Below are 19,508 nucleotides of genomic sequence, written 5' to 3'. Positions count from 1 at the left end.
TTTATTTTTATTTTTTTAAGCTTATTATTTATTTGTGTGTGGCGTCGCGCGGGTCTCACTTCCTGTTGGATGGGGTCCGTGCCCGTGTGGCCCGACCTTGCGCTGTGGGGTCTCTGTTGGTGACTTGGTGTGGTGGCGGCGCAGCCCCCGTGTCTGGTCTGGATGCTGTGTCTCGGTTGTTTGGGCGGTGGTGTGTTTGTGTGGGTTTGGGTTGGGGTGGGGGGCCTTTTGGTTGGGGGGGTTGTTGGTGTCTCTTGTTTGCGTGTTGGCGTTCGGGCTGACCGGCGGGCTGGCGCCGGCTGGTCTCCGTGGCCCTGGTGGCGTGTGGTTGCTGGTCGCAGTTTTTTTTTGATCGCTTTGATTTGATTGGCTGGTGCTGGCTGTCTGGGGTTATTGCGGCTGCTGTTTCTGCTGCCGTTTGTTTGTGGTGTGGGCGCCCGTGGCTGCTGGGTCTGGTGCAGGGGTGTGGCTGATGTTGTGACTGGTGGCAGCGCGCGCGCGTGATGGCTGTCGGGGCTGACGAACTGTGTATATGTATGTATATGTGTGTGTATGTATGTATGTTTATATATGTGTATGTGTACATATGTGTATGTATATGTATATATGTGTATGTGTGGGTATGTATACGTGTATGTGTGTATGTGTATGTATATATGTATGTATGTATGTATATTTCTGGGGGTATGCTCTGGGCCTGCCTGTCAGACGGGGGTCGACGCCTCAGGCTACTGCATCCGAACTGCGTGTCTGGAGCTCCTGGGTCCCGCTGTCCATCCCTTCCGGGTGCCCGTCTTGGTTGGGGCCTGTTGGGCCTAGTCCCTGCGTCTATTGTGGTAGCTTGGTGCTGCAAGGTATTCCGAGGTGCTGCGAGTCGGCCAGTTGCTGGGGTAGTGACCTTGTTTGTCAGCATGTCTGTGATCTTCTTTTAATTCTTTTTTTTTTTAATTTTTTTTTTAAATTAATTAATTAATTAATTAATTTATTTATTTATTTTTTAATATATTTTATTAATATTATTTTTTTAAATTTCCCCTCCCTCAGGGGGGGGGGGCTCGGCGGGGCGGTTGCTGGTTGTTCCATCTCCATCGTTGGGGTCCCTGCGGGTGGGGTGGGTGGTTCCCGTGGCCCTGTGCCTGGGTGGCCGGGGGATGGCCTCGCCGCGCTCTCCGGGGGTGGGGGGTGGGCTCGTGGGGGCCTGGTTGCCGGTGGGGCGGGGGCGGTCTTCCCGTCCGGTTGCGGGGAGTCTCTGGGTCCCTCGGGCGGGGCGTCTCGCCTTTCTGCCCGTGTGGGGTGTGGTCTCTCGCTGGCTTGGGGTCTGGCTGTCCCCTGCTTTTCTCGTGCCCTGTCCTCTGCCGGGTGCGTCTGTCTGCGGCCTGCTGCTGGCCCTTGTGGGCGGTACGGTGGGTCGGGCTCTGGGGTTCCTGTCGCTGGCCGGCTTGGCTGTGTGGGGGCGGTGGTCCCTGGTTCCCTGGGCACCACGCCTCCTGTTTGTGGGTTGGGCTCTCGGGGGTGATGGGGCCGTGCTCTGGCTCCCACGCACTCTGGGAGTCGAATGTATTGTACATGCAAATTCACATATGCTCACATACGTACATAGGTACCTACGCTCCCACATACATACACAAATACAGTACATATTTACCTACCTAATGTTCGTACATCCACACGCACATTCAATATACAAACATACACATACACATACTGTACATATACATTCACTGTTCAAACACATATACACATTCTGTACATATACATTCATTGTACAAACACATATACACATTCTGTACATATACAAGTACATATGCATACTTACACTCATGCACATAATCACGTTTCATCAAACATATATTAACGTTGTTGCCCTAGGGTAAACTGGGTGTAACACATGGCACACTGACAAAGCTTAACCTATTGTGACTATAACAATCTACAAGGTTAATGTAGGTTGCTTCTCTTTCTCCCCCTCCATTTTTCTGCATTCTTTCGTATCTCAAGTTATCATTACGTATATGTATTGTTGCATTTAAACAACTGTATTGTTGATAATAAAGGTAAATTATTGGTATTGTTCATTATCAATAGCGCTATTTCTATTGGTATTTGTATTGATCCATTTGTAGTGTAATAATGCTCATTGTCATTTCTGTATTATTTTTTATTTTTCGCTAACTGCTTATTTGCTATTACTTTTACCATCATATTTGTACATGTCATATTTGCTGATGTTGCTCTATTGTTGTTGTTGTTGTTGTTTGCTGTTGTTGTTTTTGTCTCTCTGTCTAATCCCCCTCTTGTCCCCACAATTTCCCCCTCTGTCATCTTTTTTTTTCTCTTTCTATCCCCTCCTGCTCCGGCCCGGCTGCACTAAATGATAATATAAATACATTTAATAAAGTCAAATACAAATAAGGCAACAAGAGAAGTATCCTACACTTCTCTTTTGTAAAGTAAATCTGAACAGCCGACATGGGCATCTACATCAACTATATGATTTGCCTGAGAAGCTGGACAGGACAAAAAAAAAAAAAAAAAAAAAAAAAAAGACAATATATGCATCATATATGATTATGAAAATTGTATGATGATGTCATATTAGCCACGCCCGTGGCTACACCCCCACCGCCACAAGTATATTGGCAAGCTGGGGGAGACCCTAACTGTAGCATTCTACAAGGTTGACAAGTCAAGTACACTGACACAAATAGTGTAGAAGTACACTGTCGTATTCTACTAGGTTGATAAGTCGTCATATATACTATAATACTGTACATGTACAAGTGCTCTGTGAGGAGCAGGATTTTAAATTAAATTGTACATTTTATATGAAGTTACTGTAGTAAAGTTAGGGCCTGATCAACTCAAGGTTTGTGTGTACTAAAACACGTGCAAACAAGCAAAGTTGATATACTAAACTTGTGTGTCAAGGATTGCATCACTTTAATAAGCAGAATAAGAAGAGCAATCCATTTCGCTTGTCTTCAAGAATATGCAGATTATAAAATGATTATCAGAATACCCACAATACTGGGAGAAGGTGAAAATATAAATATTTGGCATACACATTGTGATCTATCAAGACTAAAACTCAAATGCAAGCGCTATTTTGCGTCTTTTTTTAGCACGTCTGAAAAATATGTGCAAACTGACACTGTTACCTAGACGGCTGTGAGGAGGAAGGCGATTGCGCTGCAGCTCCTTACTACGTGTGCTTGTCAACATATGCAGTATGGAAATATGAGACACATTCTCTTTTAAGATATATCATTTTATAATTCTATGACTGGATGACAGGCTGGATGACTTAAGGGATTGATTAATATTAACTCAATTGATGCATTTTGGTGTCTGCTGGTGTTTTCTTTAATGACGTTACTTTTTTCATATAGTAGGTATATTATTAAAAACGTGAAAAAAACGTATTTCGTCTGGAGCACCAGCTTGTTCCATTAGCACGTCTTCAGCGCTTAACAAAAAAAAAGTGGTTTCCATTGTAGATGCACCACAGGACTGCTTCGAAAATGCCCCGAAAAAGTGGTACATGTCTCCTGCCTGTTTGAAAACATAGCAAAACGCCACAGGCAGGATCATGATAACAATGTTAATGTTAATGTGCAGTGAATGATCGAGTGTCTCTGTGGTAATAATCTCAATTTTATCGGTGGCTTTGTAGATCAGACCCTAAGATTACACATATTTCTAAAATACAAAAACACACTGAAGAACTTCTCTGAACCAAACATTGGAATATTCGTATGTCCCTCTATAGGCCCTGGTGTAAATGTACTTTGTGTGTACTGTGTGTTTTGTGTGTACCACGTGTACTGTGTGTACAATGTGTACTATGGGCCTGGTCTACTAAGATGCAAATACCACATGCTAAACAGACTATAAAATCGGGTGTACTATTAGTGGGCGTGTTGGGTGCAAATGTGGTGCAGACTGCACTATTTAAATAAGTTTTTTGTGTGTACCTCCAGCATTATGTGCCCATAAAATATCATTCATTTTCCACCACATTCATGTTACTATGCTCTCCAAACTGTTCTGTTTTGCAATGTTGAACAAACCGAACACATCAGTAATCTGTAACACCTTTTCTGCAATATAGAATTGCAATCTAAACAACATAAACTATTTTTTAGCAGTGGGCCCTGTCAGCGCTATTAGCAGGGAGGCAGTGGACCATCACAACACTGCAGCGAATTTGCTTGTGTGCTATCCAGCTTGCACATGTTTTGATACACGCAAACCTTTAGTAGATCAGGTCTAAGTGTACTGCGGGTCTTGTGTGTACTATGCGTTGCTTGTGTACTATGTGTTTTGTGCGTAAAGTGTACTGTAAGTTTTGTATGTATTGTATGTATTGTGATTACTAAGTGTACTGTGTGTTTTGTGTGTACTATGTTTTTAGTGTTTACTGTGTGCACTATGTGTACTGTATCTTTTGGGTGTACTGTAGATAGATAGATAGATAGATAGATAGATAGATAGATAGATAGATAGATAGTACTATATTGTGTGTATTGTGTGAGTAATGTGTACTGTGTGTGTACGTCTTCTTTGGGTACTGTCTGTTTTGTTTGTACCATGCGTTTTGTGTGTTCTGTGTGTGTCAACATTTCTCTGCCAGTGAATATATGATATTACAGTATACATATTTTCATTACTTATTGTTTTCTTTTGGAATTGTTGAAGCGTGCACAATAAAAAATTTAAAATTTTCACTTTCAAAACAGTGCCAATAAAAAGTGAACATAAAAAAAACTAATTGTTCAAGCATGCCAAACATCAGTCAGTCTTTCTTTCTGGTAAAAGTGTATTTCAAAAGTGTACATGAAAGCATTTGTAAGATATACAAGTACATATACAGTATTATTGTTGAGCACATATACACACATGCACGCAAACACACGTACACAAGCGCTCGCACACGCACACACACACACACACACACACACACACACACACACACACACACACACACACACACACACACACACACACACACACACACACACACACACACACACACACTTACCGATAGAAACTTCTTTGATGAGTTCTGCAGCAGCATGTGCACCTTGTACCAGAGCTCTGGTCCATGAAGACAGATCCCAGTGGGTCTCCACCCGGAAAACGTGAGACTCGATGCCACGCCCTGTGCCCGTCCGGGTGGCAAACACCAGGTCTGAACCCTGGGAAGGAGAACCACGGGCACTGCCAGAGTGGACCAATCTGGATAGAAATAAAGCATATAAATAATTGAACTTAACAATTTTTGACTGTATTAGAAAAATGAAAAAGCGTGTTTTGTGTGTTTTTTTAAGAGAAATTCAACAACGTAACAAGGATTCGTACTCTAGTCTGACAGCAAGAAGATTGTGTTCTGTGTCTGTTAGTTGTCTTAAACAAAGAGGTTTCAAAAGACTTCAAAGTTCATAGTCCAATGTTGTGGCTAGACTTTTGACAAGAACAAGAAAGTTTGATCACATTACGCCTATACTGGCTCACCTGCACTGGCTTCCTGTGCACTTAACATGCGACTTTAAGGTTTTACTACTTACATATAAAATACTACACGGTCTAGCTCCATCCTATCTTGCCGATTGTATTGTACCATATGTCCCGGCAAGAAATCTGCGTTCAAAGAACTCCGGCTTATTAGTGATTCCCAGAGCCCAAAAAAAGTATGCGGGCTGTAGAGCGTTTTCTATTCGGGCTCCAGTACTATGGAATGCCCTCCCGGTAACAGTTAGAGATGCTACCTCAGTAGAAGCATTTAAGTCCCATCTCAAAACTCATTTGTATACTCTAGCCTTTGAATAGCCCCCCCTCAGGTCCGGTGGCCATGGATGGGGTGCTGGCTGTCCGGGGTCGGGACCCGGGGTGGACCGCTAGCCTGTATATCGGTTGGGAACATCTCTGCGCTGCTGACCAGTCTCCGCTCGAGATGGTTTCCTGCTGACCCCACTGTGGACTGGACTCTTACTGTTATGCTGGATCCACTATGGACTGGACTCTCACAATATTATGTTAGACCCACTCGACATCCATTGCATTCGGTCTCCCTAGAGGGGTGGGGGGGGTTACCCACATATGCGGTCCTCTCCAAGGTTTCTCATAGTCATTCACATCGACGTCCCACTGGGGTGAGTTTTTCCTTGCCCTTATGTGGGCTCTGTACCGAGGATGTCGTTGTGGCTTGTGCAGCCCTTTGAGACACTTGTGATTTAGGGCTATATAAATAAACATTGATTGATTGATTGATTGAAAATTAATATTTTGGTTATCGCTTGTGTAACAACAACTTTAATCTAAGTGCTTCTTATGTGATTTATGTTGTATTGCTTCACTTCACTACATTGACCTGTTCTGTTTGTAAAATATACAACTCTTTTATGGATCCTCAAAGGTCCTCGAGCCGTGCGGAGATAGCTCTGCTTGGTTCTTTTCACATCTTCCCCACCATCTTCCAAGAGCAGAAAACAAGGACTGTTGTGATGCCAAAGATCACTAATTTATATTGTATTTTCTTTTGGGCAAAGGTTACTCAACAAATGAGTTTATTTTGTGATTAATTCTGCATTGCTGCCTTTCCCAATGTTTAACCAAAACATTTCTGTTCACAATCAGACAGAGAGTGTATTTCTCTCATTCTTACTCCTAAAAATGGACCACTTCGCCCAATCCCTCCTGCACTGATTTCAACTTCCCAAGGCAGATATAAGGGTCTGGAAGTTCCTTTGTCTCTCTCTCTCTTGCTCTATTTTTTTATTTCTTCTAAGCAGCATAGACTTGTTCCCCTGTAAACGGATGTTATTTCAGGCCTCAAATATATACTTAAAATACCTTAGCTTTATCTGGACATTTCTTTAAACATTCCAAAACGGCAATCAGATTTCTTAAATGTTTTAAACGTTTTTTTTTTTAGTACCGTCAACCAATGCATTGTTAAATTACATTATTTCAATGACATTAATCACACTTTTGAATTGTGTATTACTTTTCACAGGTTACTACTTGCTTGTATAATTGAAATTCACTTTTAACTATAAATTCTTTTAACAGAACACATTTTTTTGATGCGCGATTAACGCATGGGAAAAGGAAGCATTGCGTGGAGCCACAAGCGGAACAAATAGCAAACAAAAATGAACAAGGGAAAGTGTTTTGAACAGCAAGTTTTGCTTCAAAGTCCTTGCAGATGGTAAATGAGACTGGACAAAATGTATTTGCACCTATTGTTGTGAATTAAATTATCATTGTAGTACGTCGAGTCTCCAATACCATTTGCTAACCAAACATTGGCGAATGCAGATAGCCCTCCTCCCCCTCAACAAATGTAAACCAAGCTGTAGAGCTCACAACACAGACACATGCACAAGTCTACAACCAACAAGCTTTCCACAGCAATAGCTTGCAGGTCCATTAATATTGTGGAAGAAAAAGACCTCCTCAACTTAATCGCATCGCATCTATGCCTTCAAGAGCCACCATTGTTTTAATTTTAGTTAGCATTTTTGGCAGAAAAAAAAAATTAAGGAAGGAGGTTTGATTGCCTTACTTCTGCTGAATACAGTATGAAATAAGTCCTTGAGCTTTTTGGTAAGTTATTACAGTGTATCTGCAGGTTTCAACAAGTCAAATTTAAGACTTTTTAAGACTTTTTTAAGATGATAATGAATATAAATTAAGACCATTTCATATCCATACGGACAAAAAAGTACAAAGACATAAAGGAAAATTAGAGGACCAGAATGAAATCCAAGTATATAAATTATTAGGCAGTGCTTGTCATGTGTGTTGTCATGGAGTTGCAGTGTGTTTATGCTCACACAACAGCTTCTATTCCTGCAAGTTGGATGTGTTTCTTTTTTATTTAATCATTTTATGATGTGTGGTGTACACTCCGTCCAAACTTCATGTTATTGCTGTTTTTACCTTGTGGCGAGCAGAGGATGTGTGAGGAGAGGCATGGACCATAACTCTCGACGCCACGGCACAGATTCAAAGAGCAAAATGTCCTTTTCTGTAAGCGCCATGACCACAGGCCTGTACTGCTGCCGTCCACCTTCCAGCTGGACCTAAGGAGAACCAACACTTTATTATTACTCAGTACTGGAATACAAATTATGGTTGTACAGTATGTGTATCATATTTTTTTCTGTTGGCTACATAGTTGCACTGATATCCCAAAATTTAAAACAATCATCAATTTGATTGCTTTATATTATTAATAATTGTTTACAACCTGGACTGGACTGTACCTGCTTAGCCATCCACCCAATGTGCTTGAGGTGAGGCTGCATGGTGGTGGAGGCCGAGACCCCCAGGTAAGCATTGATGTGACTCAGGGTCTGTGGCAGCAGGGCAGCAATGTTGGTGTGGATGGCAGTGAACCAGGAGTTGGCAGAAGGGCAATCTTTACAACGAAGTACAACCGTGTGCTGACCATCTGGCGAATACAGCTCCAATAATCTGAAAATAAAAAGAAAGTCAATGTACTGTATATAAAGTCAGTAAGGTGGCAGTGTGTTTACGCTGACAAAAACAAATTACCGTATTTTTCGGACCATGGGAGCACCGGATTAAAAGGCGCACTGCTGATGAGCGGGTCTATTCAGGTCTATTTTCATACAAAAGGCGCACCGGATTATAAGGCGCATTAAAGGGGTCACATATAATTGTTTTCTAAATTTAAAACACTATATTGTGGTCTACAGAACATGTGATGGTGGTTATTTGGTGAAAGTGTTGCATACATATGTTTTACAGACCATTTTCAAGTAGCTTTCTTCAGGATGCGCCGTTTGTGGGCGGTCTTACCTATGTGACTCACCTTCGACAGCGTCTTCTCCCCGTCATCTTTGTTGTAACGGTGTAGCGTGAAAGGATGGGAGTGGAAGAAGTGTCAAAAGATGGAGTGAACTGTTTTAATGACATTTAGACTTTACTTAAATCAATAACGGAGCAGCATTTTCTCATCCGTGGCTCAATAGTGCAACATCAACGTTGAACAACATCAATGTGTCCCATGAAAAACCGTCCGACCGGAACCCTCTAATAACTAAAGTTCCGTGGGTGAATAATGTAAACCCACTACAGTTTTTAGCGCTTTGATAGCTGGTCTACTGACAGATACAGGTAAAAGCCAGTAAATTAGAATATTTTGAAAAACTTGATTTATTTCAGTAATTGCATTCAAAAGGTGTAACTTGTACATTATATTTATTCATTGCACACAGACTGATGCATTCAAATGTTTATTTCATTTAATTTTGATGATTTGAAGTGGCAACAAATGAAAATCCAAAATTCCGTGTGTCACAAAATTAGAATATTACTTAAGGCTAATACAAAAAAGGGATTTTTAGAAATGTTGGCCAACTGAAAAGTATGAAAATGAAAAATATGAGCATGTACAATACTCAATACTTGGTTGGAGCTCCTTTTGCCTCAATTACTGCGTTAATGCGGCGTGGCATGGAGTCGATGAGTTTCTGGCACTGCTCAGGTGTTATGAGAGCCCAGGTTGCTCTGATAGTGGCCTTCAACTCTTCTGCGTTTTTGGGTCTGGCATTCTGCATCTTCCTTTTCACAATACCCCACAGATTTTCTATGGGGCTAAGGTCAGGGGAGTTGGCGGGCCAATTTAGAACAGAAATACCATGGTCCGTAAACCAGGCACGGGTAGATTTTGCGCAGGCGCCAAGTCCTGTTGGAACTTGAAATCTCCATCTCCATAGAGCAGGTCAGCAGCAGGAAGCATGAAGTGCTCTAAAACTTGCTGGTAGACGGCTGCGTTGACCCTGGATCTCAGGAAACAGAGTGGACCGACACCAGCAGATGACATGGCACCCCAAACCATCACTGATGGTTTGGGGTGCCATGTCATACTTGCTGGTAGACGGCTGCATTGACCCTGGATCTCAGGAAACAGAGTGGACCGACACCAGCAGATGACATGGCACCCCAAACCATCACTGATGGTTTGGGGTGCCATGTCATCTGCTGGTGTCGGTCCACTCTGTTTCCTGAGATCCAGGGTCAACGCAGCCGTCTACCAGCAAGTTTTAGAGCACTTCATGCTTCCTGCTACTGTCCTGCTCTATGGAGATGGAGATTTCAAGTTCCAACAGGACTTGGCGCCTGCACACAGCGCAAAATCTACCCGTGCCTGGTTTACGGACCATGGTATTTCTGTTCTAAATTGGCCCGCCAACTCCCCTGACCTTAGCCCCATAGAAAATCTGTGGGGTATTGTGAAAAGGAAGATGCAGAATGCCAGACCCAAAAACGCAGAAGAGTTGAAGGCCACTATCAGAGCAACCTGGGCTCTCATAACACCTGAGCAGTGCCAGAAACTCATCGACTCCATGCCACGCCGCATTAACGCAGTAATTGAGGCAAAAGGAGCTCCAACCAAGTATTGAGTATTGTACATGCTCATATTTTTCATTTTCATACTTTTCAGTTGGCCAACATTTCTAAAAATCCCTTTTTTGTATTAGCCTTAAGTAATATTCTAATTTTGTGACACACGGAATTTTGGATTTTCATTTGTTGCCACTTCAAATCATCAAAATTAAATGAAATAAACATTTGAATGCATCAGTCTGTGTGCAATGAATAAATATAATGTACAAGTTACACCTTTTGAATGCAATTACTGAAATAAATCAAGTTTTTCAAAATATTCTAATTTACTGGCTTTTACCTGTATAGGTACAACCCCTGTTTCCATATGAGTTGGGGAATTGTGTTAGATGTAAATATAAATGGAATACAATGATTTGCAAATCATTTTCAACCCATGTTCAGTTGAATATGCTACAAAGACAACATATTTAATGTTCAAACTGATAAACATTTTTTTTTTTTTTTGCAAATAATCATTAACTTTAGAATTTGATGCCAGCAACACGTGACAAAGAAGTTGGGAAAGGTGGCAATAAATACTGATAAAGTTGAGGAATGCTCATCAAACACTTATTTGGAACATCCCACAGGTGAACAGGCAAATTGGGAACAGGTGGGTGCCATGATTGGGTATAAAAGTAGTTTCCATGAAATGCTCAGTCATTCACAAACAAGGATGGGGCAAAGGTCACCACTTTGTCAACAAATGCGTGAGCAAATTGTTGCACAGTTTAAGAAAAACCTTTCTCAACCAGCTAATGCAAGGAATTTAGGGATTTCAGCATCTACGGTCCGTAATATCATCAAAGGGTTCAGAGAATCTGGAGAAATCACTGCACGTAAGCCATGAAATTACGGACCTTCGATCCCTCAGGCTGTACTGCATCAACAAGCGACATCAGTGTGTAAAGGATATCACCACATGGGCTCAGGAACACTTCAGAAACCCACTGTCAGTAACTACAGTTGGTCGCTACATCTGTAAGTGCAAATTAAAACTCTCCTATGCAAGGCGAAAACCGTTTATCAACAACACCCAGAAACGCCGTCGGCTTCGCTGGGCCTGAGCTCATCTAAGATGGACTGATGCAAAGTGGAAAAGTGTTCTGTGGTCTGACGAGTCCATCCATCCATCCATCCATCCATCTTCTTCCGCTTATCCGAGGTCGGGTCTCGGGGGCAGCAGCCTAAGCAGGGAAGCCCAGACTTCCCTCTCCCCAGCCACTTCGTCCAGCTCTTCCTGTGGGACCCCGAGGCGTTCCCAGGCGAGCTGGGAGACATAGTCTTCCCAACGTGTCCTGGGTCTTCCCCGCGGCCTCCTACCGGTCGGACGTGCCCTAAACACCTCCCTAGGGAGGCGTTCGGGTGGCATCCTGACCAGATGCCCGAACCACCTCATCTGGCTCCTCTCGATGTGGAGGAGCAGCGGCTTTACTTTGAGCTCCCCTCGGATGGCAGAGCTTCTCACCCTATCTCTAAGGGAGTCTGACGAGTCCACATTTCAAATTGTTTGTGGAAACTGTGGACGTTGTGTCCTCCAGACCAAAGAGGAAAAGAACCATCCGGATTGTTATTGGCGCAAAGTTGAAAAGCCAGCATCTGTGATGGTATGGGGGTGTATTAGTGCCCAAGACATGGGTAACTTACACATCTGTGAAGGCACCATTAATGCTGAAAGGTGGCTTCATAGTAAAAGAGTGCGGGTACTAGACTGGCCTGCCTGTAGTCCAGACCTGTCTCCCATTGAAAATGTGTGACGCATTATGAAGCCTAAAATACCACAACAGAGACCCCCGGACTGTTGAACAACTTAAGCTGTACATCAAGCAAGAATGGGAAAAAATTCCACCTGAGAAGCTTAAAAAATGTGTTTCCTCAGTTCCCAAACGTTTACTGAGTGTTGTTAAAAGGAAAGGCCATGTAACACAGTGGTGAACATGCTCTTTCCCAACTACTTTGGCACATGTTGCAGCCATGAAATTCTAAGTTAATTACTTTTGCAAAAAAAAATAAATAAAGTTTATGAGTTTGAACATCAAATATCTTGTCTTTGTAGTGCATTCAATTGAATATGGGTTGAAAAGGATTTGCAAATCATTGTATTCCGTTTATATTTACATCTAACAATTTCCCAACTCATATGGAAACGGGGTTTGTAAGAACTTAACGCTACTTTATAATAGAAATGGCAACAGCGGAAGATGAAAAAGAAGAAGCTTATGACGACGGTGTCGGCACGGACTACAATGCCGGATGCGCGCACATTATCAGGACTTATGCAGATCCCAAATACACATCAGCAGGTACCAGGAGGTAAGAAAAGTCGGTTTTGCATAACATTGCGAAACAAAACGGCAGGTAATATGTCTGCTTAAAAGGGCCATTTGGCGGTCCTTATACACACACCATAATAATCCATCAAGCGGTGCGGCTTCATAGCTTACCGAAATCGTACTAAAAACATTTTAACACATTTTTGAGCGCCATGTGTAATGTTCTACTGTATATTCTCAATGGAACATTTTAAGTTTTGGTGTTGTTTACTGGCGTCATCTTGCAGTTTACACGTATCTCTTATGTGTGACTGCCATCTACTGGTCACACTTATCATTACACCAGGTAATTTTAAATTTTCCTGAGGGAACTCTCCTGAAGGAATCAATAAAGTACTATCTATCATCTATCTATCTTTCTATCTATGTACCACATAAAAATTGCTTCGAGGTCGGTAAGCACAACTAGAAGTATGCCGTGCATTAGGTGCACCGGGTTATAAGGCGCACTGTCGATTTTTGAAAAAATTAAAGGGTTTAAGTGCGCCTTATAAAAAAGTTTTGCCTTGTCGGGAGAACGACTTGTCATAGCTTTGAACCTGGGCTTTCCTTGATGTACCCTTTTCTTTGTCCATTTCTGCTCGCTATTTCCCCCCGTTTGTGGCTAAATAGTAACTGAATGCAGCTAAGTTTTACCACGATACGGAATGGAGCGAGGGGCAGACAAGACTCGTGCGTGTTTAAAAAAAAAAAAAATGTACCGCCGTTTAAGGAAATTTATAGTTAAGGCATTATTATCGCGTTAACTTTGACAGCCCTAATTCCCACCTATGGACAATTTATACTATACAAATAAAATAACATTTACCGTATTTTCCGGACCATAGAGCGCACCGGATTATAAGGCACACTGCCGATGAGCGGGTCTAGTCAGGTTTATTTTCATGCAAAAGGCGCACCGGAATAAAGGGCGCATAAAAGGGGTCATATTATTATTCTTTTTTTCTCAATTGAAAACACTTCTTTGTGGTCTACATAACATGTAATGGTGGTTCTTTGGTCAAAATGTTGCATGGATTATGTTTTACAGATCATCTTCAAGCCACTTTCTGACAGTCGCTTCAGCATGCGGCATTTTGTGGGCGGTCTTATTTACGTGGCTCACCTTCGGCAGCGTCTTCTCCCCGTCATTTTTGTTGTAGCGGTGTAGCGTGCAAGGACGGGGGTGAAAGAAGTGTCAAAAGATAGAGCTAACTGTTTTAACGTGAAGTGAAGTGAATTATATTTATATAGCGCTTTTCGCTAGGGACTCAAAGCGCTTTACATAGTGAAACCCAATATCTAAGTTACATTTAAACCAGTGTGGGTGGCACTGGGAGCAGGTGGGTAAAGTGTCTTGCCCAAGGACACAACAGCAGTGACCAGGATGGCGGAAGCAGGGATCGAACCTGCAACTCTCAAGTTGCTGGCACGGCCGCTCTACCAACCGAGCTATACCGCCCCATTCAGACATTCAGACTTTACTTAAATCAATAACGGAGCAGCAGCTCCTCATTCGTGGCTCACTAGTGCAACAACAACGCCGGAATGTGTCCCATGAAAAAACGTCCGACCGTAACTCTCTAATAACTAAGGTTCCCTGGGTGAATAATGTAAACTCACTACACCGGTATGTTTTAGCGCTTTCATGGCGAGTTTACTGACAGATATAAGTAAGAACTTAATACTACTTTATATTAGAAATGGCAACAGCGGAGAATGAATGTCACAAAACAAGAAAATAGAGAAAAAGAAGAAGCTTATCGACTACGGTGTCGGCATGGACTACAAAGGCGGATGCATACAAATTTTTAAATTAGTATTTTAATATTGCGAAACAAAACGCCAGATAATATGTCTTACCTTATACACACACCAAAATAATACTCGTATGTTGAAGCACAGTATAAACCATCAAGCGGTGCGGCTTCATAGCTTACCAAAGTCGTACTAAAACATTTTGATAGATTTTTGAGCGCCGTGTGTAATGTTCTGTATTTTCAATGGAACATATAAAATGTTGGTGTTGTTTACTTGAGTCATATTGCCATCATATTGCATTCTACACGTATCTCTTATGTGTGACTGCGATCTACTGGTCACACTTATCATTTCACCATGTATCAAATAAAATAGCTTCAAGGTCGGTAAGCGCAACCAGAATTATTCCGTACATTAGGCGCACCGGGTTATAAGGCGCACTGTCGAGTTTTAAGTGCGCCTTATTGTCCGAAAAATACGGTATGTTTTGAGAGTACTTGGAAAAAAACACTTATGGTACGGTGAGAACATGCAAACTGTACAAAGAAATGTTCCAAAATTCCAACCCTCAATCTTCTGTCTGTCAGGCCTACATGCCAACAACTGTGCGGCCATAAAGCACTATAATCACTTCAAATGAATATACTGCTTCTGGTAACGATATGCTGACAACTACCGGCCATAGAATTATGAATATCAAACCTGTTCTCCAGGTCTGGCATGGTAAGGTTCCTGCTAATGAAGCACATCTTCAGGCTGATGACCTTCCTGTCTTTGGAGCTGCTGTGCTGAGGAGAACCAGAATCTTCGCTGCTGCTGTAGCTGGGCGTCTGTATCCGACCGCCATCCCACGGCAGGTCGGCCACGAGGGATGGCTTTTTAAACAGTGGAGAAACCTCGCGGATGTATTTGACTAAGGAGAGGAAGAAAAAAATGTCCAAAATGAATATGACATCTATGCCCATGACAAATATGCAAATGTATGTAACCCTCTAAGGCATCAACTGTAGCATACAATATAGAAAAACATATGCTGTGTCATTATAATCCTAATATAGTGTAATATGTTTATGTTGACAACTTGTCTATGTGGATCAACTCATCATTGTGTTATCATTATGAAAAAGTGCCTGCTTAAGTTGACGTCAACATAAATGGTCAACAACTTTTGTTGAGATACAACGTGACAGTCAGAAAGGTTATTTCTATCAAAAGATGGTTTGTTTGTTTTAACATGTTAAACTTAGTATTGTTATCTTCATCATTATCACAAAGCAACAACATAATTCACACTCACTTCCTGTTCAGTGGGAAATAAAAGCATGGCGGTATTAACCTGAATTCTACAACACAAAGTAACGAAATGCACACATAAAATCAAATTTGTTTAAAACTACAAATGCAATTTCATCTGTCACTTTGTTTATTGTCAGGAGCTCACATGAGCACTTGCTGCTTGAGAAGATTAAATATATTTATTACATATATCATACGCGCTTTCATATACAGGTATAGCCTACAGAAGTATGCGTACTAGATTTGTCCCTTGTTGCTTTATTGAAAAACAAAGCATCGGAAGAGGTCTGATTTCTTGCTAAATATAACCACAAAGTCTCTAAATTGGCAACACTGATCGGTACTGCTTTGTCTTCTTATTCTCTGGCAGGTGCCTCATGCACCAACAGTTGTGTGGCTTTCCTACTAAATATGGACGTACGATCAAATCCAGAAAATGGCGTACGCAAGTAAAAATTCAGCCGTATTAAAGTGTTTGCGCACACAAATCCAAGCATATTTCTTTGTTAATATACTTGGAATCCTTCGCAGACGTGTGCGTAGTTTGGCATGCCCAGACCACGCCCCCTTATACATATGCAAAACATAATAGAAATAGCCAAGTGATTGAACTCTGCACGGTCTGACCAATCACAAGTCAGTAGGAGGTGTTTCTGTTTTGTGTTAGAGCAAACCGCAGAGGATTGTCAGCCTGTCATTGCTGGGTCTCCAAGAACTGAACAGAGGCTAAAACTAAAAAAAAGAAATGCTCGTATCAGGAAGAAAGTGAAGAAGAAAATAGATGTGCGTGGCCAAAACTGACTCTGGGAAATTAGTGCTGCACCACGTTGAAAAGGACAATATGTAAAACTTTAGAAGAGGTGGGTGACAGATTTTACCTCAAAACAGCCCACTACCTATAATAGGGGCTTTTTAAACATCAGATCATTGTCTCCCAAAACATTATTAGCTAATGAGGTCATTAGAAACAACAATCCTAACGCCATTGGTCTCAGTGAAACTCGGCTAAAACCAGATTAATTTTTCCCGCTTAACGAGGCATCTCCTACCTATACAAGTGCACATATTGCTTGTCCCCTTTAAAGGGGGTTGAGGGTCGCATTAACATCCAATGAAAATCTTAACCGTACCCCTAACCTAAGTAATAAATATAAATCATTTGAGTTTGTCGCTGATCTAGTGATGCACACAGATAATATAATGGGGGATTTTAATATCCATTTGAATACCCTGTCAGACCCTCCGAGTGTGGCGCTCCAGATTATAATTGATAGCTGTGGTCTTACACAAACAATAAATCAACCCACGCATCGCAATTGTAATACAATAGACCTAGCCCTTGTCCAGGGTGTCACCACCTCCAAAGTTAGGGTATAATGTCCGATTACTATAAGTTCCGACTCATTGTCAACAAGCTAGTAATAACCAATGCTTTAGCAGCCACAACATTAATGCTCTTGCTGGCCTACTGCCCTTGGTAATGGCACCATTCCCAAATTATGTGGGCTCTATCGATAACCTTACTAACAACTTTATCGATGCCCTGCGAAACGCCATTGATAGTATAGCACCGCTAAAGCTAAAAAAGGCCCCTATAAGGCGTACCCCCTGGTTCATAGAAGAAACCATAGCTCTTAAACTATCATGTAGAAAGCTGGAACGCAAATGGCGTGCGACTAAACTTGAGGTTTTCCATCTAGCATGGAGTGATAGTTTAACTTATAAACATGTTGTGTTTTATTGTTCTCCTGCCTTCCCTTTTATTGTGTGCCTGCATTTTCCCTGTTGTGCTTTTTTTTTCAGTTCACTTTTCCTCTGTGAGGGGCGGACCTTGAGGCACACCTGCATTTTATTTGTTATTGTCACTTTTATTAATGTGTTATGATATTTTAATTTTATTTATGACTATTCTGTTTAACTTGCATGTCACAGAATTCAGTGCAAATGAAAAGGCATTGTTTGTCAACAAAACATACTGGTTTAACGCACTGCACTATGGAGCTAAATTTGTTTTGTTAAAAAACAACTTTAAAACGGAAAAATGCAATTTTGATGTTGAATCTATCTGTGTTGGCCCTGCAGTTAGGTGGCGACTTGTCCACGGTGTACCCGGTCTTCCGCCCAAGTGCAGCTCGGATAGGCTCCAGCACCCCCCCGCCACCCGGAGAGGGACAAGCGGTAGAAAATGGATGGATCGGATGGATAGATGAATTTTGAAAAATACTTCAGTGTATTCAAACCACAAACAGGTGCACACAATTCATTTTATGTTTATGTCACTATAGTATTTATTTATTTCCTTTTTCACATATTTTTAACAGTTTCAATTTTGAACTACACAAGAGGTTCCTAACCACTGGACCATTGCCACAATTATTTTATTGTAAAAATAATACATTGTTAGAAAACCCACAGTTTTTATCTGTTTATGTTGTTTGGTTTTATTATGCTTCAACCAGCAGTCATTTTTCCACTTCGGCCGTCTTTGAAGATGAGACCGAGTAAAACCAATGTTGCCAAATTTGCTATTACCAGCCAACGATAGCCATTTGAATAAGTGAACCACTGGTTTATTTACTCAATCACATTATTAATTCCAAATTCACTAATTTTGAATCAATGGAGGCAGTGTAAAAGCAATGTTCAACATTTTCTTTGTAAGTAAACAGCAGCAAGGCATAAACGCATGAATGGGTTCAGTCAGGTTTGACAGAAGGAGTTTAGAACATACACGTCAGAGTGAAAAAAGAAAAGCGCCACAATAAGACAAAGAGGAACGTGAGAAATGGTACACGAAACAGTGTGCTTGTTATGAGAGTAACTCGCTTGGTGTGCAGGTCTGAAACCTGAGACCAAGCTCTGAGAGACAATGAGGTCATTCTTGAACCAGGGCGAGATATTAGACTTGCACAAAGGCATGTGTGTGTGTGTGTATTCGTGCACACAAAATAGGAAAACAGTTGAGTTCTTAGTTGTCAATGACATACTGTGTCACAGTGCCCAAAGAGGCTTCACAGGACAAATCGTTTCATGAACTGTTGTCTTTTAAAGACCGTTTTAGGGACTGGGAATGTCAATTAGCAAATTGTATGTACAGTATGTAACGTCGCCATGGCTACAACATCTGTACTTGTCCCCTATCAAATCAACAAAAAAAATCAATCAATAAATAAAACAGCTGACCTCAGGGAGGCGCTACAGCTGCAATAGAACAAGGACTAATGGACTCAAAAGCTGTTTTTATAAAGACTCTGAGGTCACCCTAGCACAGGGGAGTCAAACTCGTTTTCATTGAGGGCCACAATGCAGTTATGGTTGCCCTCAGAGGGCCGCTTTTAACAATGAGTAATATATGAATATACATGTCATGATCCGTGGTCCGGATCATGTTTTGTTTTGTTATATTCTGTTAGTTTTGGACTTCCTTAGTTGTTTTGTGCACTTTGGGTGTTTGTTTTGGTCACCATGGGTACAAATTGGTTTCACCTGCCTCTGATTAGTGTTCGGCACGTTCACCTGCTGTTGAGCACTAATCAGAGAGTTATTTATTCACGTTGCTCGCCACACTCGTTCTGGCTTCCTTATTTGCATTTGCAACAAGCTACGTTGGTATTCTGGTTTCCGAGTTCAATGATTCCTGTGCTAGTAAGTTTTTGTTCTTTAGCTTCTCGTGCGAACGGCACGCTTTCCTTTTGTTTCGTTCCTGTCTTTTGTAAT

The 19,508-nt window shown here is 41.6% G+C and overlaps 1 protein-coding gene across 1 annotated transcript in view; it reads right to left on the bottom strand.

Moving 5' to 3' along the window:
* Nucleotides 1–19,508, bottom strand: part of sntb2 (syntrophin, beta 2) — a 100,084-nt gene that overhangs the window by 24,649 nt on the left and 55,927 nt on the right. Inside the window, exons 2-5 of the mRNA XM_061977733.2 lie at nucleotides 15,198–15,408; nucleotides 8,271–8,481; nucleotides 7,945–8,087; nucleotides 5,042–5,238 (exon numbers count right to left, since the gene is read on the bottom strand). Of these exons, the coding sequence (XP_061833717.1) occupies nucleotides 5,042–5,238; nucleotides 7,945–8,087; nucleotides 8,271–8,481; nucleotides 15,198–15,408 (762 nt within the window). The remainder of the gene's footprint in view (nucleotides 1–5,041; nucleotides 5,239–7,944; nucleotides 8,088–8,270; nucleotides 8,482–15,197; nucleotides 15,409–19,508) is intronic.

Source organism: Nerophis lumbriciformis, linkage group LG18, assembly GCF_033978685.3.
Source record: "Nerophis lumbriciformis linkage group LG18, RoL_Nlum_v2.1, whole genome shotgun sequence".
Lineage (NCBI taxonomy): Eukaryota > Metazoa > Chordata > Actinopteri > Syngnathiformes > Syngnathidae > Nerophis > Nerophis lumbriciformis.
The sequence above is the reverse complement of the archived record's forward strand: the minus strand, read 5'-3'. Positions and strand labels throughout refer to the sequence as shown.